This window comes from Dipodomys merriami, unplaced genomic scaffold (assembly GCF_024711535.1).
Source record: "Dipodomys merriami isolate MVZ:Mamm:240054 unplaced genomic scaffold, mDipMer1.0.p SCAF_11, whole genome shotgun sequence".
NCBI classification, from domain to species: Eukaryota; Metazoa; Chordata; class Mammalia; order Rodentia; family Heteromyidae; genus Dipodomys; species Dipodomys merriami.
In genome coordinates this window covers 40895500-40921037 of record NW_027202382.1, presented here as the reverse complement: position 1 = coordinate 40921037, position 25538 = coordinate 40895500, and the positions used below count along the sequence as shown (strand labels likewise).

The 25538-nt window shown below is 40.8% G+C and overlaps 1 protein-coding gene across 8 annotated transcripts in view; it reads left to right on the top strand.

Annotated features, from left to right (window-relative positions):
• Positions 1-25538, top strand: part of Mapkap1 (MAPK associated protein 1) — a 242154-nt gene that overhangs the window by 146338 nt on the left and 70278 nt on the right. For 7 of the 8 annotated variants that reach the window (XM_070013663.1, XM_070013646.1, XM_070013636.1 and 4 more), the window contains one exon: positions 623-732. In XM_070013663.1, the coding sequence (XP_069869764.1) occupies positions 623-732 (110 nt within the window). Of the gene's footprint in view, positions 1-622; positions 733-18074; positions 18253-25538 lie in introns of those variants that run through there. The other variant, XM_070013682.1, reaches the window with a different exon arrangement.

The following is a 25538-nucleotide window of genomic DNA, read 5'->3' as shown; positions in this document are numbered from 1 at the left end:
CAAAATAGTGTTGCTTCTTATAATCACTTGTGGTTCATCTAGTATTTTGTTGGCTTTCTAGGAATAAGGTAATGAAATCTGTCCTACTGAAGTGGATGGATGGATGGATGGGTGGATGGATGGATGGATACTATACTAGCCAGTTAGGAAGAGCTTTACTTTTCCTCCATTTGAATTATTTTTGGAATATCCTTTCCCCACCCTCCATGACATTTTTCTTCTGGAGCATCATGAGCATATTAGGATGGTTGTATCTGCCTGTAGTGACATCTACGGACACAAGCCAACTTTATCAATTGTCAATCCTTCCTGCATGTCTTGGGAGCCAGCACTAGGCACCCATGATACTATTGACCCACACAGAGCAGTTACACTCAACTTGAGATAAATTAGAAAAACCTGTTCTAACCCCAGTCTCTTTTTCAGTTGGAACTGCATGTAATAGCATGCACCCCTCCCCACTCATGCACACACATTAGAAGTAGATTTATTCAACCTATCCTTAGATAAGTAGCCCTTTGATGAACACTTATTTTAAAACTTTCTGAAACACAGTGAAGATTGTAATAACATCTCTCTGGGTAGATGATGGTGATAATTTAATATTTGTCTTTTTCTGCAGAAATGCTGCTCATGGATTCTCCCTTATTCAGGTGGACAACACAAAGGTCACCATGAAGGAAATCTTGCTAAAGGCAGTGAAGCGAAGAAAAGGGTCCCAGAAAATTTCAGGTGGGATAATTAAATCATACCCTGGCTATGAAGCTTAACCCTTATAAGGACTTAGTGTGTATGTATGTGTGCATGCGTGCGTGCATGTGCGTGTGTGTGTGTGTGTTTATGGGGGCAGCTGTTCATGTGTATATATGTATGTGTTTGATAATGGGCTAAGTTGTTTCAGTTATTGTTGGTAGAAGGTTGGTTAACAGGTCTCTAGTTTAAAAATAAAAATAAAGAAGTGATTTTAAGTTTTCTCTGGGCCCTAGGAAAGGACTGGGCCAGTGATACATGTAAGAAGAATGTGTTCATTTCAGTTATGAACATTCCATCATTAATAATTTGTGGTAAATTGAGACAGAGCTACTTGTGCTAACCATTAGTTAATGAAAAGATGTCTTAAGATCCAAATCAAGGAGCTAGAGATGTAGCTTAGTGAGAGAGGATGCACATGGCTCTCAGTTTGATCTCTGGCACCACAAAATATTAAAAAACAAACAAACAAAGAATAAATCTTAAGTTGCTGCTTTTAATTTCATATTTTCATGTAGTTTTCCATGTGACTTTTTATTTACTAGTGTTTAGGGGAAGAAAGAAGGAAAAATTATCTTTATTTTTCACCAAATGAGGGTAACTTTTAAAACATTATTTTACAAAGATAAATCACTTGATGTGCACAAGTTGCTGTTAATCTCCAGCTCCTCATTACCCAACTTTATGTTTAAAAATAATGTTTATTGTATTAAACATAATATTTAAAGGCTATAGGACAAAAAAATAAAGGCTATAGGACAAATATATGATCAGTATTGGGAAATAATTATTTTGAGAAATAGCTCAAAGATTTGTCATACTACAGATTATTTTAATATAAATCAACTGTAAGTGACATGGCAAATACCTCTGCTTTGTAAATAGACTTCTTAAACACCTTTGATTTTACCTCTTAGAAGAGAGAAAAAGCATTGCTCAGGTCAAAGAAAATAGTTCTGTGCTCTTTTTAAGGGGCGGCATATAATCTGTTCCAGATTTAATTAGCTATCTTCAGATGAAAGCTGAAGTTTTAATAAAAGTTAGAAGAGATAACACAGTGAAGGACACGGATGAGCTGTCTCAAGGCCGGATTCCAAGGGAACGATAAGAGCTGTAAAAAATGGCAGAGGAGAGCAATTGAATGGAGCAATGAAAATCTGATTCTCATAAAAAAGAGAGAGAGAGAGATGCTGGTAGGGGCCGTTGTAGATGAGACCTGCTAGCGTCTGCAAGCAATTTGGATGCTTGCCAGGAGTCATTGTTCACCCTCGGCTGTGGCGGCTCCGTCCAGATGTGCCAACTGCACGTTTCGGCTTTTGCCAGCTGACTGCGCCGTTTGATAACCAGCTCTCTGGATGCCCATCACTGGCCGCAGAGATAGAATTAAATGATGATGATCTTCCCACAAGTTGGGAGAGGAAACAATGCATATAAATCTTGATTTCATCTCAGCATGAGAAGTCTTTATCCATCATCACTCATAATGAACAAGTCGTTAGCTGGGATGAATGGTGTTCTGGTTTTTCCAAACACCTCTTTTGTTCATTTTTTGGGTGACTTTTATCTATTGCATGGGGGTCAAACCTCTTTGCATTTAGGGGATGATTGAAGAGGCATAGCTTCTCCTTCCCCAGGGGAAAGTACATGTTTTGGGGTTCCAGGTGCCAATCTAATAGTTTTTAAATTGCTTCAATACTCAAAGACATTTAATAAGCACACATTCTCTTTTAGAATCTAGATTCATTTTTGTTCTGTTCCTAAGGTTTTTTTTAACACAGTAGTGTATTTTGTAATGTATTTATTTATGTTCTAACAACAATTGCATTTTGAATTGTCCAAGAAAGAGATGGAACTTTTTTTTAACCTTCTTAATAGAAATTCTGCTGTCACTGATTTTTTTTTAATATCATGAAATACCTATTAACTTACTGAGATACAGCTGAGCCAGTGTCTTTCCTTCTGTCTCCAATCATCTATGTCCAATCTTCTACCTGTTTATCTATGTCCATCCCTAGTGTCCACATTTATCATACACACACTTATGGTCACCTTTGTGTACACATCCTGCCATTTTCATCAAAGTCTTCTGCCATATCCTTGGCAAAGACTTAGGTCTCATTATCCAAAAAACAGTGATCTGCGTTATTTATTCCTTTTCATGCTAGGAAAGCCAATTGAGATTGATACATTTACATAAATTACTGTTCTTTTTTTTTTTTTTTTTTTAATCCAGAAAGCTTTTTAAACTAAGAGGCTCTTCCAATTGCTTTATTGAGTCTGGTCTCATAAAATGAAAGGATTTCCGGTTTGGCAAAGATATTTAAGATTAATATGGTAGAAGCATGGTATATTTGATGGGTTTTAACTTTGTACTGTGGAATGGACTTCTTTTGGAGAGTAATTTTTGAAAAGAGGAAAACTCTCTTTGTCATAAGGGTAATACAAGTATTTTGAAAAAGAAAAATTTGTTGGTGCTCCCAGTTGGCTATATTTAATGCTTGTCCCCTGTTGACATAAAAACTTAGTCATGAACTTGGTGGCAAGAGATGCCAGGTTAAAGCCACTTACTGTGTGCTTCCTAAACTTCACCACAAAGCCCTGCTTAGTGTTTGCAAGGAGGTGTCCATTATGCCCCCAATTCAGGACACAGTAGGAGTCCTCAGACCTCTTATCAAGTTGCTTTTTTCCTGATGGAGGGCAAAACCCCATTCTCTTTGCTGTTATTCAATTTAAGTGAGAAATATCACTTGAAATTAAGCAACGTGTGTGTGTGTGTGTGTGTGTGTGCCATGTGAAGGCAGGTGTGTGTGTGTGTGTGTGTGTGTGTGTGTGTGTGTGTGTGTGTGTGTGTGTGTGTGTGTGTGTGTGCGCGCGCGCCATGTGAAGGCAGTCATTCTTTTTTTTTTTTTTTGGGTCCGGTCGTGGGGCCTGGGCGCTGTCCCTCAGCTCTTCAGCTCAAGGCTAGCGCTCTACCACTTGAGCCACAGTGCCACTTCCGGCTTTTTTTTTGCTTATGTGGTGCTAAGGAGTCGAACCCAAGGCCTCAGGCATGTAAGGCAAGCACTCTACCACTGAGCCATCTTCCCAGCCCGAGGCAGTCATTCTTATACTGTGCATCCATTAGAGATGAGTTACGCTAGAAGGACATTTCAGAAAGCCTTTGATAGGCTAACAGTGCACTTGTCCACAATCCTTCTACTTCTCTCAGCTTTTTTCCAGGTCTTCATTTAATAATGACTACAAATGTAGAGTTTGTATTATTTCCTTCTTAAATAAAGTTGTATGCTTAGTGATAGTCCTAACATTTAAATACTCTGTTGTCATTCCCTCTAATACTTGATCCTCAGTTTTACTTTGTAAAAAATCAGAAAGTAGTAGATGCTTGAACAAAGATTTTTCTTCAAGTAAATAGCTTTGTCAATAGAAACCTACATAGTTTTAAGGTTTTTTTTTTTCTTTTTAGGATAGAATATCATTACATCATCGTAACTGATCTAAAATTCTGACTTGGATTGTTTGTAATTATTCCATCAAGTCATAACTATTTCTGTTCATTGCAGGCATTTTTTTCCTGTTAATGTTCATGTATTTAACTATAGTAGTCTTTTCTGTTTGTTCAATTTTAAAGCCTATTTTTAAATGTCAGTTTTAAAGTTTCTTTGTAGCCTTTTATTAGACTTACTTGACACTTGGAATTTATTGGCAGAGAGTTCACACTGCTGGAGAAAATAGTAAATAGTCTGGGTTTTAGAAGAATTAGATGAAACCTTTTTACTAATTTTAACAGTTGGACAGGTGTGTTTTTGACACAGTGAAGATAGCCTGTCAGGGCCCTGGATTTAGCCAGGAAAATATCCTAACCTGTTATTTGGTGAATAAAGACCTTAGTCCATCAATTTTTCCCTCTTTCAAGGTCATGCTTCCGGACCAGTGATGATCTGGGCTTCTTGGTAGTTTATATATCATAGCTTTAAAATGTTTTCAAATGAGATTGGAGGAATGGCTCAGTTAGTAGGGCACTAGCCCGTGTGCAAAAGCATCAAGAACTGAGTTCAAGTCCTAGTCTCAGACCAAAACAATGCTGTTAATTACCAGCCTTTACCACTCTCCTGAAGCATGATACTGGGCATAATAGAGACATTGTTGAGAAATAGGGGCAGATCAGTTTCAGTTTTTGTATCAACTAAAAATACAAATGCTTCTTGATCTTCAAAAGACAGGAAGCTTCTAAGTGGGATTTACCAAACAAAATAGATTTCTCCATATCTCTGATTCTGTGTTTATTCTCATTGTATAGCGGAAGTGATTTTCTGTGTCACCTGCTGAAAGATTGAACAAAAGTGTACTAACATCCTTACCCTATCTATTCTTTGCTTCTGATGTGAAAGACATTTTTATTAGTATGAAAATCCTTTTTAAAAGTTCTTGAAACATTGTTAACAGGCTTTGTAACACTCATCCCTACTTTTCTCTCACAAAAATTTACCTAGAACTTAAAAGTGTTCTTTAAAAAAAAGTAAGAAGGAAGAGGGCTGAAAAGGGTGAATGGGGATAAATATAGTCAGTGTTTTATTTGCATGTGTGAATATTGAACAGTGAAACCTGTTGAAATTGTTCTAAGACGCAGGAATGAGAAGGTGGAGAGTGATGGGGTGTTTGATTGGGATACATTGTCACCGTGAAACCCCCTTGAACCACTAATATATGCTAATAAAGTATATAGCTGATGCCTGATTGGCCTACCTCATACATTAAAATTAATACAATTTATCCATATTGATCCATAATGTGGTTTTGACTGTGCTATATAGTCATTCATCATGTGCCCCACTCAGTAGATCTGTGCTGAGTACAAGGAGACAGTGGCAAAAATCAGCAAGGCCTTGGTGAGGAGGGCCTTGTGTTCTAGAGGGACAGAAAACATAAGGGGCCGAGGGAGATGCAGACTAGGCAGCCCACTCTATCATGTAGAGAAGCTGCTCAGAGAATTGGACTGTGAAGAGTCGAAGAGCAGGAAAGAAGACTGCCTTTCAAATCATGGCTTTCCATATGTGACTATAAAAGGACATTCCAGATTATTTTACAGTTTCATTTAATTAATTCCTTTACCCCAAAGTTGTAGTAAAGTTGACCCTTACAAGATATACAACAGGTGCCCAGTACCATAAATGGTAGCATTATCCACCCAGTTATGGAGCAGTCTTGGATTTTCCCTGCATCATCTTGCCATGGGTTACTCATTACCAGAATATGTATTAGACCTTTTGAGCATATCCTGATGAGCCCAAGACCCTGTGACTTTTCATAGGGTATGGTAACATAGCAGACTAGCTGGGTTTCCTGCTCTGCTCTTTGCCCTCTCCAATCTTTTGCCTCCCCCATCCAGAGTTCTTATAAACTATGAATCAGATCATAGCTTCTCCATGCCCTTCAATGACTTACATTTGTATTCAGAGTAAAATCCAAACTTCTACCATGAGAGGAAGGGAAAGTGAACCTAAGGAAAGAAAAGGAAAAAAACAAGTGGGGAAAGAAGTGCAGAGTTGATGGTTGCAGTTGCAATCTGATCTTCACTAGAAAAGTCAGTCCTTAACAAGGAAGCAGGCAGGTTTAGAACTTATCACCTAATGTAGACTTTCTAGTAAAGACTAGCTCTGACTAGATCTTTCTGTGTTACTGCACATGGAATGCTTTCTTTCATGTCGTCTAGATCTAGAAAGGTGAAAGCTTATACATGTGAATTGATTATTTATCAAGAATGTTTTAGCAGAGCGTGATGGTACACTTCGTCCAGTAGCTAATCCTAGCTGCTTAGAAAGCAGAGACAAGAAGATCACAGTTTTAGGGCAGCTCCTGGTGCAGTTAATGATACCTGTTTTAAACAAACAAGCAACAAAAGAGCTGAGAGTATAATGCAAATAGTTAAATGCTTGCCTAATAAGCATGAGGCCCTGGGTTCAATCCCCTGTAGCAAAAAAAGAAAAAAGAAAAAGGTAGGGGGGAGTGGGGAGGAGGGGGAGAGGAATGATTTAAGTGATTTAAGAGAGATTTGTGAAAAAAAAAAGAAGAGGAGAGAAAGTGGGGGGGCGGGGTGGAGGGAGAAGAAAGAAAAAAATGAAGAGGAAAAGGAGGAATGATACCAGTGATTTAAGAGAGATTTGTGGAAAAGAAACAGAAGAAGAGGAGGGAGGAGGAGGAAGAGGAATCATTTAAGGGAGATTTGTGCCAGAAGAAGAGTTAAAGTTACTCTTAAAGATCTGGCTAAACACCAGTGGCTCTCACCTGTAATCCTATCTACTCAGTAGATTGAGATCTGAGGATCTTGGTTCAAAGCCACTCAGGCAGAAAAGTCTGTGAGACTCTTATCTCCAATTTACTAGCAAAAAATCTAGACTGGAGACATGGGAAGTAGTAGAGTACCAGTCATGAGTAAAACAGCTAATCAAGTGTGAGGCCCTGATTTTGAGCCCTAGCAACAACAACAACAACAACAAAAAACATAACAATTTAAAAAAAAACTCTGTTCCAAGGGGATGAAAGCTGACATAGTAAGAGACTTCTTGTGTTTACCAGTATTTCCTCATTTAAGCAATACAACACTCCAGTAAAATAAAATTTGTTTTTACACATAAGACCTTAGAAAGGTTAAAAAAGAAACAGGAAAGGGCTGGGAAGGTGGCTCAGTGGCAGAGCGCTTGCCTTGCATGCATGAGGCCCTGGGTTCGATTCCTCAGCACCACATAAGCAAAAAGAAAAAAAGCCAGAGTGACGCTGTGGCTCTAGTGGTAGAGCGCTAGCCTTGAGCTGAAGAGCTTAGGGACAGCGCCCAGGCCCAGAGTTCAGGCCCCACGACCAGACCCCCCCCAAAAAAAAAAAAAGAAACAGGAAAAAAGGTAGTTTCAAACCAAGAGATTATGGCAACTTTATGTGTAATCAGTCCCTGTGAATCTTCCTTTCTTCAGCTCTCTGAGAAGTTAGTTACCCCTATTTCCCTAGCCAGTAAATGCTGAATCTAAATCAGGCTTCTTTGACCTGAAAGCCCATACTCCTTTTATTTGTACCATGTTGTTTATTAGAATCCTAATGGGAGAGCAAATTTAAAATTCTGTAAACAGAAATGTTCATTGATTGTGAAATCTAAATGCACTAGGGAAGAGCAGCATTTAAAGGAACCCCATGGTGAATCTGGATTTAAAGCCAGGAATTCTTTTTGTAATTGCACTGTTTGTCTATGTTGGTGTCAGTTTTAATGTTTTACATCTAGCTTTCTTAAAGCAACATACACCTGGCCTAAGCTGCCCTATTGAAAAAGGAAACCCTATATGTAGAGAGGGAGGTGGGTTTTTAAAACACTCTTTCAGACTGAAATGCTCTCCACAGGCTAAAGTAAGCCTGAGAACCTTTGATTAAATAGAGTCCTACTTCATGTGTAATTGCCAAGACAGGAAACCCGTACTCTTTCTTCTATGAAAATAAGAGTTTCCTTATGCTAAAGTGGGTAATACTATAAAGAGGACAAAAAGGTATATAAGGCTGTTTAAAATTTTTTTTTTCCAAATGGGCAGTAATTTCTGCAGACAACTGCTTTTCCTTATGAAAGAATAAATCCTGCTGATGCCACTTGTGCATGGGAGCTGAGCACGAGGTAAAGATCTGATACCTAGGACCCAGAGAGCCAGTGAAAAATGATACAGTAAATTAGGGCCTGTGAAGGTTTTTAAATGTCTAACTCAGAAGTGCCCTAGTGAAGCTCCAACTTAAATATTCCTCCTTGCCTCCTCTCTCTGCCTCTTCATCTTGTTGTTGTGTCTTGCTTCCTGTGTCTGGAGTGCTCTGAAGCTCCTGATGGATCTTCTCTGGTATAGAGCAGAGCACATTCGAGATGGCATTGCAGTCAACTATTTTATCCAGAAAGCCGAGGAATTTAGAGAATTTATGTCAAGCAAAAATCTTTTGGAACCACTTTAGAGACCCAATTATTTTAGAAGGGTGTTATGAGCTCTTGCAACTGCCACATCAAAAAAAACTTGAAATATATCACTGGCCAAAACTACATTTGACCAGCATTTACTCTTCCTGCTAGTCGCTAATCTTTCAGAAGTTCCTTTTCCATTACAAAATCTATTCATTCACTTCATCTGGAGCAGTCACCAGCATGGATTAGATTAATGAAAAAGCAGAATGAAAGGAAGGGAAAAGACATACTCTGAGGCGTTGTGGTGGCAGGGGAAGGGCACAGAGCTCTAGGCACTGGGTATTTTCCTGGGTCCATGCTAGGGTGCCTGTAATTTAATAATGGGCTTTCATGAAACACTACTGCCTTAATTGTGCATATTAGTTATAAGCTATGTCTTGATTTTAGAAGTGTATTAAAAACGAAGAAATTTTTGTCTTAGAATTAAGGGACTATGGTGATTGTATGTAACCTCATCTGGCCTTACTCACATGCTTAAGCTTCAGCAAAGTATTGTGTGATCTTGAACTCTTCGGGGCTCTAAGATACTGCTTGATTCTGCAGCCATCCTCGAATATTGCCTCTACACAGCGCTGCAGGAATCAGAACTCATTTCTGACAGGAAAAAGATGCATTGGGAGTAGAAGCATGTAAGCCTCTAAGCAGTGTAGATACAGGAGACTGTTGTATTAGTATTTAATACTACTGAGTGGGACCCAGCACAGGTGGCTCATGCCTGTAATCCTAGCCACTGAAGAGGCTGAGATGTGAGGACTACAGTTCAAAGCCAGCCTGAGCAGGAAAGTCTGTGAGACTCTTATCTCCTATAAATTGCCAAAACAAAAACAAACAACAACAACAAAAAAAAAAAAACTGGAAGTGGAGCCTAGTGGTAGAGTGCTAGCCTTGAGCAAAATAAGTTTAGGGACAGTGCCCAGGCCCTGAGTTCAAGCACAGGACATTGGTGGCACTTGAAGATTATTTAGGTCCTAATGGACTTTGCCAGGTGTCTAAGAATAGTCCAGCAAGAGGATTTTATTTTGAGATACAGTTTCAGTACCTAGAAGTCCAAAATTGCTGGAATGGGCTGAGGGCAGAGGGTAAGCTACAAAAGCTAAGCAGGAGCCAAATCAGACCAGGCCCAGGTATAGTGGAACACCTAGAACAGAAGAGGTACATTCAATTTGTTGAGGTAGAAGGTACCATGTAGGTGCCAGAGATTTTTGTAGAGTCAATAAAATGGCCTTGACCTTCAAGAAGCTTGCTGTTTGGTTTGGAAATCAGCTAAATAAACAGGCAGTTATAATGTCGTGCCTGTAGTAAGTGGAAGTAAGGTCCAGGCTGAGTGTGCATGCAGAGAAGAGAGGCCCTGTCCAGTTTTAAGGAGTCAGGAAGACTCTGCACCAGGTGGAGAGGGATATGATGGAGCACTCAAACTAAAGGAGAGAACCACTGGGTACAAATACAAGACCTTATTTGAAAAAGAAATACTGAAAAAGAGCTAGGGTGTGCTCAAGAGGAAGAGTGCCTGCCTAGCAAACATAAGGCCTTGAGTTCAAACCCCAGTACTGCCTACCTGCCCTAGGATGTATATACAAATTTCAGAGCAAAACAAAACCAAAAATAGAACTTAACACATTTGTCCTAAACACTTTTACAAGAAAATCATTAACTAGAGTTTGGTATCTATTTAAGGTTCTGTTTTTTTTTAAACTTTTATGTACGATCTATATATGATGATATGCTTAAATCTTACAAATTTTATTTGGCAGTTCTAACAAATGCATCCCCCTACATAATCTCAGCTCTTATTAATATTTACATGGTCTGCCAGTATACACACTATTATCCTCCTCCAGAAAGTTCTCTCAACTATCTTTCACTTTAAAATTTTTTTCTTTTTTTCTTATTTTTTATTTTATTTTATTTTTTTGGGTCCGGTCATGGCCTGAACTGTGGGCCTGGGCGCTGTCCCTCAGCAATTCAGCTCAAGGCTAGCGCTCTACCACTTGAGCCACAGTGCCACTTCCGGCTTTTTTTCTTTTTGCTTATGTGGTGCTGGGGAATCGAACCCAGGGCCTCATGCATGCAAGGCAAGCGCTCTACCACTGAGCCACCTTCCCAGCCCTAAATTTTTTTTCTTTATTATTATTTTTTGTACTGGAGCTTGAACTCAGTACCTTACTCTTACTAGCTTTTTAGCTCAAAGCTGACACTTTACCACTTGAACCACAGTTCAACTTTGACTTTTTGTTTGTTGTTTAATTGGAGATAAGTCTCTTAGATTTGTCTTCCCGGACAGGCTCCAAACCACAATCATCAGATATCAGCTTCCTTAGTAGCTAGGATTATAGTTGTGAACCATCAGTGTCTGGCTAGCCTTTTATTTTAAATAAATTGTTATACAGGGAAAACTCCACGACTTTAAACATCAAATTTTATATATTAATCTCCTCCTTCTATATATACAAATTGCCCCAGTTTTCTCAATCATAATAATAAAAGAGATAAATCTTATCTTACAAGGTCTTATGTAAAGGTTAAATGCAAACAATATCTGGAATTCAGTAGGTTTTCAGTAAATGTAATCAAGTAAGAGTTGATACCTTGGTGGTAGGTAGGTAAGAAGTAAAAATCTAAAAAAAAGAAAATTATAAGGACAAAATCAAAACAAAACAAATGCAAACAAACCCAAACCTTCCAGTTAAATGAGAGATGAGGTTAGAAGGCACCTCTGCATAGGCATCCTCTCCCCATTTATCCACTCTGACTTCAGCTAATTAAACATCTGTCTCAACGGGCTCTTCAGCAGATCAGTCATCCCCACTTTGTGACACTGATTGTTGGTTGCAGCCTTTCCCCGCTTGCCACCATTCCCAGAAACTTCTAGGAGTTTACTCACCAGGCACATGGCAAGGAATGATGCAGGGTCCCCATTAACCCCCCACAGTTGCCCTTGGTGCCAGCACTGTTCATAATGCTGCCAGCAGTGTCCTTAGATATGCCTCCCCCAAATAAACCTGTTCAGGGTGATGACTTTTTATCTATATTTGCTGATTGCCAGATCGTGTTATATGCATGTTCCAGATTAACATTTTTTTTAAAAGTTCCCTAAAACCTGTTTTATAAGCTAGCTTTAATGACAAAAACCAAGGAACTTACATCAGTTTTCAAAGTGAACTGGATGCTAGTGAACTCCCAGACAGATTTTTCTGAATATATAAACAAAAGCTTTGTGGGTAATAAAAGGTCAGCAGGTAAACAGATAAACAAGTGCAGATAAACAAGTGAAGTTATCTAGCTTGCACATAAGCTCCCACCCCTTCTCTCTTCTCCCCTTCTGTGTGTGTGTGTGTGTGTGTGTGTGTGTGTGTGTGTGTGTGTGTGTGTGTGTGTGTGTGTGTGTGTGTGTGTGTGTGTGTGTGTGTGTGTGTGTGTGTGTGTGTGTGTGTGTGTGTGATGCTTGACTGGGCAAGAAAAATGGAGGCAAGGTGGGAAATTTGTATTTTAAACTACAAAATACATATCTAAAATGATTTTCTGAAATTAGACTTTCATTTAATTTCTTCCCATTGAAAGAGAAATGTTAGACTTATCTTTTAGGAAGATAAATGGCTAACAAAGGCACTGAAAAATACTTACTAAAGATCCTGACAGACAAGTTAAAATTAAACATCTATTTAGCCAAAATTAACGATGGATAGCATCCATGTTGGTGCCTGGGTGGGGAGGATGGTGCTATCCTATACTCTGGGAGTGACAAAGAATGGGTAGAAACTTCTTGAAGGGCAATTAATTAGTCTCAAGATTTTTAGTAACCAAACTTCTGACAAGCAATCCCATACTTAAAATCTAGTACAAGCATACAATGAATATTCATATGAGATTGTTTGGTAACATGTCTTTCAATACAGAGCTAAGTTAAATAAATTTAACTTGAGAAATAAGAATGCATGGTTATTCTAACACAGAATAATGCTTATGACATTACTGAATGAAAAAAATAAATGTAGAATCATATACATTGTGTGGTATCACTATCAAAAAATCCCTCATACATGTATATTTCTGATGAGTTGTAATTGACAGGTGTTCTGAAAGATGTTGAGATTAAAATAAAAATAGGCTGGGTGTGGTGGTGTATACTTTTAATACTAGCCACTTGGGAGGTAGAGACTAGAAGGATCAGTTTGAGTCCAGTCTTAGCAAAAAGTTAGCAAGACTCACTCCAAATAAGCTGGTCATGACGGGACAGGCATCCGTAATTCCAGCTCTGAAGTAAAAGGACTGTGGCCTAAGAACTCCCTCTGAGACCTTACCTAAGAAATAAGTAAAGCAAAAAAGGGTTGGGGGTGTGGCTCAAGTGCTTGCTTAGCAAGCACTGACTTAAAACCTCAAAACAAAAACCTCATAACACCACAAAAACCAGGGACTTTGTTAATATGAAACTTAAGGCCTATATATACGTGTGTATGAGCTGAATTTAAAAAACAAGATTTGTACTGAAGAAAGTCAGAAGAAACTACACATTTTTTACTGCATATACTTATAAAATGTTTATGTATTAATTTAAAATTTATATATTAATTTTAACAAAACAACACATGTTTTCTAAGCCTACAGTTTGCCACAATCTTCTTTTGAGAACCACTCTAGGAGATCTGGCTGCAGCTCTGAGATATTCCATGTCTTCCAGAGCACATTTAGCTCCAGTAAAGAAATCAGACTTTGACCAATTGTATCCACCCAGGCCTTTGCAGACAGAGCACTTTCCATTCTCTTCTGCCCTGAGTTCAGGCTCTCTCATGTGCTGGACAGCACTGTCTCTGCCATGATCTGTGACACATGACAAGTATCTAGAAGGCAGTTATCTATTGTCCTTTCAGTGGCCCCCCATGTCATCAAAATAAAGTGAAATCTAGCAGTTTACAAGTATGACCTGGTCCCAGTGCCTACCTCAGTCTCATAAAGTGTCACCTTCCCACCTTGTACTATGAAGTCTCCTTATACCGACCACCATGCAATTCTCAGAACTTCATCTCAACCAGTAGATAGAGTGGTACATGCCTTTCATCCCAGCTACTTGGGAAGCTGAGATTGGCAGGATCATGGGTCCAAGACAGTCTGGACAAAAATGTTTGCAAGACCCCACCTCAACAGAAAAAACAGGGCACAGTGACTTCGCACCTGCTATCCTAGCTATGGCTGGATTGCAGTCCAGGCCCACCCAGACATAAAGGAAGACCGTATGTCAAAAATAACCAGAACAAACAAGGACTAAAAGCATGGCTCAGGCAGTTAAGACTTGCCTCATAATCTTGAAGCCCTGAGTTTAAATATGGATTGATGGATAAATATGTAATAAAGCAAATACAGTAAAATATCAATTGTAGTCAATGATTCACATTGTATAGAGTTCTCTGGATTCTTCTATGGTATAAAAAGCTCACAATAGAATAGGAAAGAACTCACAGAAAGTAAAGATATGTAATTTAGACTGCTAAAATTTCTGAAATACAAGTAAATATCCTTTGCCATAGGCACCACTAACTTTTTTGGGGGGTAGACTATTTTTTATTACCTAGTACATTAAATAACACTTTTTAGGTCACAATATTTTCTGATGACTTGTGTTAATTGCATTGTACTCCTTAAAACAACTGTTCAAATTGGTTGTTATTTTTGTTTTGTAAAGCAGAAAATTAAAGCTCAGAGAGGCTGCAGAACTTATCGTGGGCACACAGTAGTAAACCTGGGGCCTGGGATGCAAAGCCAGATGTCCCTTGGTTGGCCTACTTACCACTGTGCAGTGCTTCCCCCAGTTGGCTAAGGTTATAGACCCATAGCTCAGCAGAAGTGGGAATATTTTTCTCCCTAGAAAAATCAAGCATGTAGAGGTGCAACTTGACTCACTGAAGAAGGAATAATCTTTGGAACCAAATCAGCACAGCCATCAGCCCAGCTGAACCTTTTTAATTTTTTTCTTAACTATATATTTTTTTCTTTTATTTTTTTGGTACTAGGGATTGAACACAGTACATTGCACTTGCTAGGCAAGCCCTTTGCCACTGAGCTACATCCCAGCTCTCAGCTGGACCTTTTATAATATCTGGAGGGTTTGGCAGGTCACCTACCCTTTGCACCTCCGTTACCTTTTCCCATATAAAACTCTTGATCTATAGTAAGTGCTCAGTGGATGTCAGCTGCTGTCATTTCTGATGCCACTACCATGCCAGACATGTCATAAAAACCTGTAGGATTTGGTTTATTTCCCTTCCTAACCATGTGACTTGGCCTTCACCGGCTGTTTTTTGGTTTCCAGCATATTCAGTGTATGGAAAACTTCTACCTTGTGAGAGAATGAGCTTTCAGTTGTGTTTGAAATTGAGTCTACTATAAGAACAAGGAGAAAAACTAGATCTAGATTTAGTTGTCATGATTTTTTTTTTTTTTTTTTTTTTTTTTGTCGGTCGTGGGGCTTGAACTCTGGGCCTGGGCGCTGTCCCTCAGCTCTTCAGCTCAAGGCGAGCGCTCTACCACTTGAGCTACAGCGCCACTTCCGGTTTTCTGGTGGTTTATTGGAGATAGGAGTCTCGCGGTCTTTCCTGCCCGGGCTGGCTTTGAACCGCGATCCTCAGATCTCAGCCTCCTGAGTAGCTAGGATTACAGGCGTGAGCCACCAGCGCCCGGCGTTGTCATGATTTTTACTATCAAGGAAACCCTTACTGTACACACAGGGATGGAATAATGATCCCAGGCTCCTTCATACAGCTCATATCAGCAAATTTAATTTCCTATGCCCCAGCTTCTGGAGATAAAGTGAACAGTCTATAATTGCCTGTAACAAACTTGTTTACAAGTGATTTTTGCAAGCTTTTGTATTAATAGCACCTCCCAGAGCCTGTTGTTTCTTCACAGCAAACATTTAAAGGAGGAAATGAATTGTACCATCAATATGATTTTGGAGGGAATGATTATAGACTTATACACACAGGCTTGAAGGGCTGTGTCTACCACTTACATCTCTGCAGAATTCATGAAAGTTTTGATCTTCCCCTGCAGAAGCAGAAGACCCTTCCTGCAGACAGGCCTTTCCCATAATTACCCTATTGGTAGCTGTAAAGACCTTTCCCCTACCAAGACTGACTTTAGCTACTTTCCACAAAAGAAAACCACTGCTTTAGAAGACATAGCCACTCCATCAGACTTCTCCAAGACTAGCCAGGAACCCCACTACTGCCCTACTGCTCACAAAGGCAACATTAGAGCCATTTCCCCCATCAGCAATTTAGAGGACAGCTTTCTGGTTTGTTTATTTGTTTGTGTTAGTTCTGGAGCTTGAACTCAGGGCCTGGGCATTGTCCCTGAGATTTTTTGCTCAAGGCTTAGTACTCTGCTGCTTGAGCCACAGCCCCATTTCTGGCTTTTTGGTGATTAAATGGAACTAAGACTCTTACAGACTTTGAACCACAATCCTTCAGATCTCAGCCTCCTGAGTAGCTAGGATTACAGGTGTGAGCCACCGACCGGCACTTGGCTAGAGGACAACTGCAATACTAACTTTGTATAAAGGGCTTTTCCTTTTGAATCAGTTACAAACAGTTCTACTTTCTGCTACATATCTCTAATAAATTACATTAAGAAAAAGAATATTTACTGAAGGTGTTTGTTTTCCTGCCTTACAGTGACTACAATGTCCAAAGACAGAAATGACTTAAAATCAGGCCAATGTCATTAGACTAGCACAAAGAGGTAGGTCAGGAGGAGGGATATCCATACCCATGACTCCCTAGCCACTGGCATGTGGTAGTCAGTGAGCTGTGTGGTTGACCTGGGTCACTAAACTAGTTTGTCATACAAAGTCTGTAAGATGTGATTAAAGCCCAAGTGCTGCAGAAGATAAGAAAGAGGTGGCCTGTGGGAGCTCTCAGTCTTCCTGGTGACAGTCACCATGCAATCATAGAAACATCAAGTCACAGCAAATCTGCAGCCTACTTTTTTTTTTAATCCCCACACTATTTAATAGCAGTACAATGTGAATTAAAATAAAGTGTGATTTGAGTCAGAAAATGCCCTTGAGGGGCACACAGATCACCCACATACAATTTTAGAAGGTAAATTGGAAAGAAAACTTAGATATTGTGTTTAGGGCAGGGGACAAGAGTGGCAGTTGCCTGTTAGAGAGTTCACATTCTCATGGGAGAAGCAGGGGTAAAGACGAAACCAGTGACACAGTCAGCAGGGATTTTGGCTAGCAGATTTTGTAAGTTCATCATTTTCCAACAGAAACGACCTCCTCCTACATCCCCAGGTTTGAGAGTTCCCACTGAAGGGAGGCTCTTCCCTCTAGATCAGGACTTCTTCAATGTTTGCTCTTGGATCCAGGCATCTCTTTTTTTTTTTTTTTTTTTTTTTGTCGGTCGTGGGGCTTGAACTCTGGGCCTGGGCGCTGTCCCTCAGCTCTTCAGCTCAAGGCGAGCGCTCTACCACTTGAGCTACAGCGCCACTTCCGGTTTTCTGGTGGTTTATTGGAGATAGGAGTCTCACGGTCTCTCCTGCCCTGGCTGGCTTTGAACCGCGATCCTCAGATCTCAGCCTCCTGAGTAGCTAGGATTACAGGCGTGAGCCACCAGCGCCCGGCCCAGGCATCTCTTATTGTGGTCACCATCCACAGGGACACGTGGACAGGGACAGGGACAGGTTGAGCTTTTTTTTTTTTTTTTTTTTTTTTTTTGCCAGTCCTGGGGCTAGAACTCAGGCCTGGACATTGACCCTACCACTTGAGCCACAGCACCACTCCAGGCCTTTTCTGTTTATGTAATGAGGAATCGAACACAGGGCTTCATGCCTTCTAGGTAAGCACTATACCACTAAACCACATTTCTGGCCCAGGCTGATACACTGTATAAAATTGACTAAAAAGCAATGAAAGGGCCTGAAAATGTGGCTTAGTGGTAGAATGCTTGCCTAGCATGTATGAAGACCTGGGTTCAGTTCCTCAGTACTATATAAACAGCAAACTCAGTTCCACATAAACAGGAAAAGCTTGAAGTGGTGCTGTGGCTCAAGTGTTAGAGTGCTAGCCTTGAGCAAAAGAAGCTCAAGAACAGTGCCCAAGCCCTGAGTTCAAGCTCCAGGACTTGGGGGGAAAAAAAGTAATGAAAGCCAGACCATAGCCTATAGCCTATAACCTCTTTACTTGGTGCCAGCCCAGGCATTGCCATGTGTTTAGAAATGACTTGTTATACTTTATTACAGATCAGACTTAGAGAAGTGAATTAGCGAATGAACATTTAAGTATTTTAAAGCTGAAAGGCAATGCCCATCAGTTGAAATCAGTGTTGCCAACCATGTTCCCATAATCATACAGCCTTTCAGGAATCCTCAGAGAAACAGAGGAGTACACCAAAAACGACATTCAAGGCAGTGAGAATCAACTCAGCTGGAGCAGGAAGAAGTTAAAGCCCACACTGTTACAGAAGAAAGTACCAAAAACTTGCTTTCCAAAAGGAGGGTGTGGAAAGGGTGGGAACAAGGTAGGGTTGCTCAGAACCCTAATCCTCATCTTCTGTATTGGAAGTTAATAAATATACTGATTTAAATAATAATTTCTTAATTCATTGAATAGGGTTGCTAATAAAGAATACTGGAAGAAACAGCCAAAGAAGCTCAAACTAACTCAGAATTACTGTTTTCATCATAGGACTTGGAATATTATTTACTTTTAAAGCTATATATGTTACTTTGATGAAAACATTTTTTTTAATCTGTAAAAACAAAACCTTTTTTTTGGTTGGTCATGGGGCTTGAACTGTGGACCTGGCCACTGTCCCTGAACTCTTCACCTCATGGCAAGCATTGTACCCTTTGAGCCACAGCACCACTTCTTGTTTTCTGGTGGTTAATTGGAGATAAGAGTCTCACAGACTTTTCCTGCCTAGGCTGGCTTTGAACCGTAATCCTCAGAACTCAGCCTCTTGAGTAGCTAGGATTATAGGCATGAGCCACTGGTGCCTGGCAGAAAACTTGTTTTTAAACTTAGACAATTTTCTCTTACACTTCTTATGTGAACTTTATTTGGAAACTTCCAAATGGAATGGAAGTTACCATCCATTTCATTAGTTAGACATCAGATTTCTTTTTTTTTTCCAGGGCTGAGGACCAAACCCAGGGCCTTGAGCGCTCTGGGCGAGCGCCCTTCCGCTGGGCTAAACCCCCAGCCCCTAGACATCAGATTTCTATGAGACCAGCATTATTAAATAGTTGCTTCCATTATAAACATTTCCAAATATTTTGAGACCAAAACATTATGTGAGTGTAACCATAATGTGATTTTTGCCAACATTTTGTCTCAGTGACCTGGATTTTCTGTAGGTCAAAGCACAAGCTGCTAGCTGAATACTCTGTCCTAGTCTAAGAATGACTAATATCTCTAGTAGAAATAAAAACAGCTGCTTTTCCTAATATTAGAGTCCCAAACAGCTGTCACATGTACATTTGGACATTCTTTTTTCCTTTTAAATTGTGACAACACTTGGTTTACTGGATCTATTAATCTGGTTAGGTGTATCCTCTAACCTCTGTGGTAAGGTAGAGGGGTCATAGAAACGTGGTTGAGCTAGAGTGTAGGCATTGAGCTAGGATGTGAGCTTGAGTGACCTTAGACTGGAACTCCACAATAAGGCCTTCCTATGCCAAGAGCACACAGTCTTCATGGGCTGGATGGTAGCCGTGTACTGCTGCCACCTTTGACCAGAGGCCATGCCTCAGCACTTAGGCCAGGTTCTCTCTCCTGAACTGAAGAGATTCAAGGAGTGCAACCCCTTGTCTCTTTAGAGTCTGAATCAGTGCTTTGTCCTTTGTAGCCCTTGAGAGCTTGTGTCACGGGTAGCTGCTGTGGGTCAGGAGAGCATGCTTCTGTTGACACAAAGCTAGCCTTACTGCTGCCCTCCTCTGAGCTTTTTGCTTTAATCGTTTCTTCAGTAAAATAGGGTCCCTGCTAGTTGCTTCTCAATAGTGGGCAGGTCAGACCTGGGTTCTAGAAAAGCCTGGCTGTCTCCTCTCTGGCCCCTGTTACTTTGCTAACTTTCTGGTGAGTTTCTTAGCCAGTTTGAACTTCCTCTTCTTTATTTATGAGGGGAAAAAGTCTCTTCTTCATGGCAGAGCTCATCTGATTTTAGAAGAGGACTCCTGTCCATCAGACCCAGTCACACATAACTTTGTAGTATAATTTATTTAATTAGTTTGTTTAGTCAGTTGTGGGCCTTGAACTCAGGGCTTGGGCACTGTCCCTGAGCTCTTTTTGTTCAAGGATAGCACTCTACCACTTTGAGCCACAGAGTCACTTCCTGTTTCTGAGTGGTTAATTGGAAATAGAGTCTTATGAGGACTTTTCTACCTGGCTGACTTTGAACTATGATCCTCAGAGCTCAGCTGCCTGAGTAGCTAGGATTATAGGCAGACCTCCAGCTATAACACTTTTATGAATATGACTGCCTTCACTTATTGGAACCCAGCTCAAATTTAGACTGCATTAGGTACAGCCAGGACATATGTATCTGTCCAGCTGCTCATGTGAGCTTTTCCAGGGGCCTGAGGCCCCTTTTCCTAGCAGCAGAGCATCAGTAAGAACACAGAGTGCACGTGTAGGCCTGACCTGGCATTCCTCCTGTGCACCTTCAATCTGGGGCAGGATATGCAGAAGGATTAAAAGCAGAAGAAACTTTGGTCATAAATTTTCAGCAGGACTTCCGAGGGAACATGTGACATTAGCCCAAAGGAGGTGCCGACTGGCCTGAGAGTCAGCTGAAGGAGACAGGAGCTGCAGTGGAAGCTGCTGGATTTACTGTTATTAGCAAGGCAAATGGAAAGCCAGCAGGGCAGCCAGCTCTCAGATAATAGATCTAACCAGAAATAAAATTCCCAGGAAGGAAAATGGCTGCCAGCCATGACTCTTCTGCCATCTTTCCTTTGCTCTTAACTTTGTGTTTTGTGTGTAACACAAGAAGAAATGTATTTTAACATCTCCGTTATAAATTATAATCAGCTTTGGGCTGGGAATGTGGCTCAGTGGTAGAGTGCTTGCCTAGCATGCATGATGCCCTGGGTTCAATTCCTTAGTACTACATAAACAGAAAAGTCTAGAAGTGGCACTGTGCTCAAGTGGTAGATTGCTAGCCTTGAGCAAAAGCAGTTCAGGGACAGTACCCAAGCCCTGAGTTCAAGCCCCATCACTGGCAAAAAAATAAAAATAAATCACAATCATCTTAAAATAAAGCAAGATATAATTCAGCTTAAAAGCTGAACATACAAAGTATACTATATTGTATTAATAGAGTAATAAGTAGTAGCTCTTTATTGAGCACTTATTTTCCAGAGAGTGCTTTCCATATGTTATTACTCCATTCAGTCTATACAGGAATCACTTGCATTAGGTACTATCACCAACCCCTAAATTAGTGATAAAGAAACCATGCCTTGAGCATTGAAGTACTTTCCCCAAGGAAAGTATATTCCCCAAAGAATGGTAGAGTTGGAAACCTTGGCATTAAGGTTCTATTTATCTAGTGGTAGGTATTAAAGAGACAGCCCCAGCATCTATTAGAAAGAGTTGGACATGGTCCTGGTAGTATAGGAAGTGCTTAGGTGGTATGTGATTGGTAAGCAAAAAGTAGCCCTGCTAGCATGTAGAGCCAGTAAAGGATGGAACCAGTATGGATACAGACAGCAGCCAGGACCACAAGCACTAAGGTACTGTAGGACCCAGCACCAAGGACCATGAAGTGGTGATGCTTAGCAGCCTCTAGGGACAGTCATGCAGACAGGCTTGTGCTACACAGGGTTGGACCACAGCAGGTGAACACAAATCCCAGTGACAAAATTACCTTTAGAAAAAAGAAATCTCTTTTAAAATGCCATGTCAGAGGCAAATATATTGTAATTTTTCTTACAGAATCTACTGCTTTTTTCCTCCAGCTAAACATAGGTATCTTTAAATACTAATATCAAACTTGGCTCAGAAAGTTGCTCACACTTATAAAAGGGTCTGGAAAACTGAGACACTATCATCCACCCAATTAGTTCATTAGTCATTCATTAGGCAAATATGAAGTTCTGTCATTGAAAAGATGACTAAGTTTTCTGCCTCAGAGTCACACTCATGAGGCTTATTGGGTCCCAGAGAGTCACGGCAAATAGAATTCTCCAAACTATTTCCCTTCTCATTCACAAGGCAGGTGTTACACCGCTTAAGCTATGCATCCAAGCCCTTTTTGCTCTGGTTATATTTGAGACAGAGTTTCTCTTTTTTGTGGGGTGGGGAGGGAGAGAGGGGAACTGGGCCACCCTGAACCACAATCCCCCATTGTTACTTCCCTCCATAGCTAGGATGAAGGGTGTATACCACCACATCATTTTTTTTTCTGTTGAAATGGGGTCTAATGAATTTAAAGAAATATTTATTTATTTATTTATTTTGCCTAGGCCTGACTAAAACTGAGGCCCTCCTGATCTCAGTCTCCTATATAACTAGAATGATAATTATGTGCCATTGTGCCTAGCTATTGAGATGAGGTCTTGTGAACTTTTTGTCTAGTCTGGTCTCAAACTGCAATCCTCCCAATCTCCACTTCCCAAGTAGCTAGAATTACAGGCTGGTTTTTCCTCCATTTTTAATAAGCAAAAATAGTTAATTTTGGGGAAATCAAATGTATAATTTATTCCCAACGAAATATAGGCAACATGTGGCATGAGAGAATAGGGCAGGATTTCAGAGGGTTACACTAAGACCAGCAGGGCACAAATCTGCAAGATGAGATTCGACTGAGGGAATGCCCATAAAGGAAGGCTGTGACTGGTGATACAGAGCACAGTCTTGTGAAGGGAAGCACACAGGGTAACACGGAGGTAGGAAATGGTAAGGAGATTGATTTGGTGGATCCTCAAGGACACAGACAAGAAATGAGAATGGATAGAAGGCCTGGAGAGTAGAGTAAGGAGTTTGCATTAAGTTAGTCATAGGAAATTGTAGAAGGACTTTAAGCATGCAAAAGATGACCTTCAGAGTTTACCTCTAGAGAACTGCTCTGACGGTTAGGTGAAGAATGGATGGCTGCAGGCCAGGAGGCAGTAGGGAGACCATTACTGGATGATAAGCAGTTCACAAGAGACTTAGTAAGTGGGTGGGATCTGCAGAAGTTGGGAGCTGATTAAATGTCAGCAACAAAGAAGAAGGCTGAGTAAGAAGTAGTCCGTGTATAGCTGGAGTCTCTAGAAGCCAGAATGAGGCCTTCTGGCCTGGGGGGCTGCAAATGATTGAAAAATGACTGTGTTAACTCCTTGCAAGAATTCAGTGTCATAATTGGATACCCCATGGTTTGAGAAGGGAGAGTTAAAAAGTCAATAGTTCGATTGTCCTGTAAAATTAGAAGCTAGGGACTGGGTACAGCTTATGTGTGTAAGAGGATCATGGCCTGAAGCTGACCCAGGCAAAAACATGAGACCCAATCTGAAAAAAGTAAACAAGGGTTAGAGGTATGGCTCAAATGGTAGAGCACCTGCCTAGCAAATATAAGGCTCTGAAATCAAACCCTAGGTATATTAAATAGGTAGGTTTCATTAGGTAGCCGATGAAGAGAATACCATGCGCTATTCAGGCAGGAAAAGAAGTTTATTTACTGAACTACTGCCCCCACCATGCATGGTGAAGAGGCATGGCTGAAAAGGAAAAGGGGCGACCCACCCCTGGGCCAGGACTTATCTAGGCCAGGGACAGGAATAGATGTGGCCAGGTGGGGGAAAGGTGTGGCCACACTGGATCCGGATGTGACCTCAAGGTCTGGGGCCCTCCTCAAGTCAGATGGGAGGCATGTGACCACAGGTATTTCAAGATGTGACCTAGCAGGAGGGGAAGATGACTGCTTCCAGGTCTGCCAGTTACCTAGGTAACAGATACAAAGCAGAAACTTAGACAAGAGGTAGGGAGGTGTACCTGTGCAGACCTTATAAGTACCAGCAAAAAAATAAAAAATAAAAATAAAGCTAAAAAGAGCTTAGGGTCTTCTGTGTTCCTTGAAGGTCAGAAACAAGGCATTCATTAGCAGTGGTGCTTCCATGGAAGGGGAGAGGTTCTGTAGCCTACTGTACATGTCTGAAGAGTGACCTTCAGACAACTACTTAAACCAGACAACTACTTAAACCAAGTGTTCCTAGAGCCCTGACTGAGTGCCACACTGAATCTGCTCAGTTGATATTGTCATTTTATTTATGTATTTATCTGTGTATTTATTTGTGCCAGTCCTGGGGCTTGAAGACAGAGCCTGGATGCTGTTCTAAGCTTTTTTGCTCAAGGCTAGCACTCTACCACTTGAATCACAGATTTTCTTCCTGCTCTTTTGGAAGATACTTGGAGATAGAGTCTCACAGACTTTCCTGCCCATGCTGGCTTTGAGCTATGGTTCTCAGCCTCCCTGATTAGTTAAGATTATAGGTATGAGCCACCAATGCCTGGCCATTGCCATTAGAAGTACAGAGTAGAGAAAGGAAATGCGTTGCCCCAGTTCTCCTCAGACATGAACACATCTGAAGGAAAGCCTCTGGGGTCTCCGTGTATCATAGCAGAGCCAGGTGATTGAAACCAGTTGGCCTTGAGGTTGCTCTCCACTGACTCTGGTCAGAGTCACTGCTTTTATACAGCTCAGAGAAGGCTGCAGACAAATGAAGTCTCCTTTTTGTTTTTGTCCTTATGTGCTTGTGACTAAATTCACTAATTTCAGTGGCTGTCAAGGCTGTGTTAAGGAAAATGGGGTTGAACTGCAGTGGTTTTTGAGTACTGGACTGGATGTCAGAAACCTTTGCCATCATGGGGAATTCTGTCAGTCTGAATTTACTACCTGCTCCCCACAGCCGAATTCCTCAGCAGTGTGATTTAGCACCCTGGCTCCCCATCAACCAGTTTTGGCATTTATTTGAATGCATTACCCCACTGGTTTCCATAAACTATTTTACAATTGTTTAAAATAAATGACTGTTTATTTCCACAAAAACCATCTGTATTTCTTTACAGAGAACCAGATAACTGTGTGTAAAATTCGGCAATGTCACAGTGACTCAAGTTAAGAGAAACAGATTGGACTAAAAAATTAGATGCTTAGGGACAGTGTTAAAGGTTTCCATCCTCTCTAACAAGTGATATCTGGATCTGAAACAGAAAAAAATAATGCTTCTTTACAAGTAGTACCAGGCCCCCTTTCTCCAAAGAGAAGTATGTTCCCCCTGGCTGGAGGGTGACCAGATATTAACTGAATATTCCTCACAGGGAACTCTCTGCCTGCCATGGCAGGTGGAAGTTCCTGTCCAATGGCTTCTAGCCTTCTCCCAGTTTTGACATTTCTGGTTGCTCATCCCTTACTTCCTGTTGTTCTGATGCTAAGTGGGCTCAATACTGTCTTGTCTGTTGTACCTTGTTGAGGCCAGGTGCTATGACAAGAGAAGGTAAGCCTTGGTGAGAGACCCAATCAGGCCCCTGACAATGGTGTGTTCTATTCTCCAGCCAATGTCCAGGCGACTATTCAACTGGCTCTGTACTGGCTCTGTGTATTCCCCAGAAGACAGAGTGGGGTCACTGAACAGTGGAGTCATTTGAAGTCAGATAGAGATAGAGCTCTTGGTCTACGTTGGTGGAAGAGGGGTCAGTTGGAGGAAGAAGAAGCCCCACGGGCCAGGCTTATTCGTCTCCAAATACTCTTTGAACCCACCTGCATGCAGAGATGTCAAAATGTGCTCTCCCCATGAACTACAAGCACCAGCGGCCAGAGATCTTTTCATGCCACTTGTT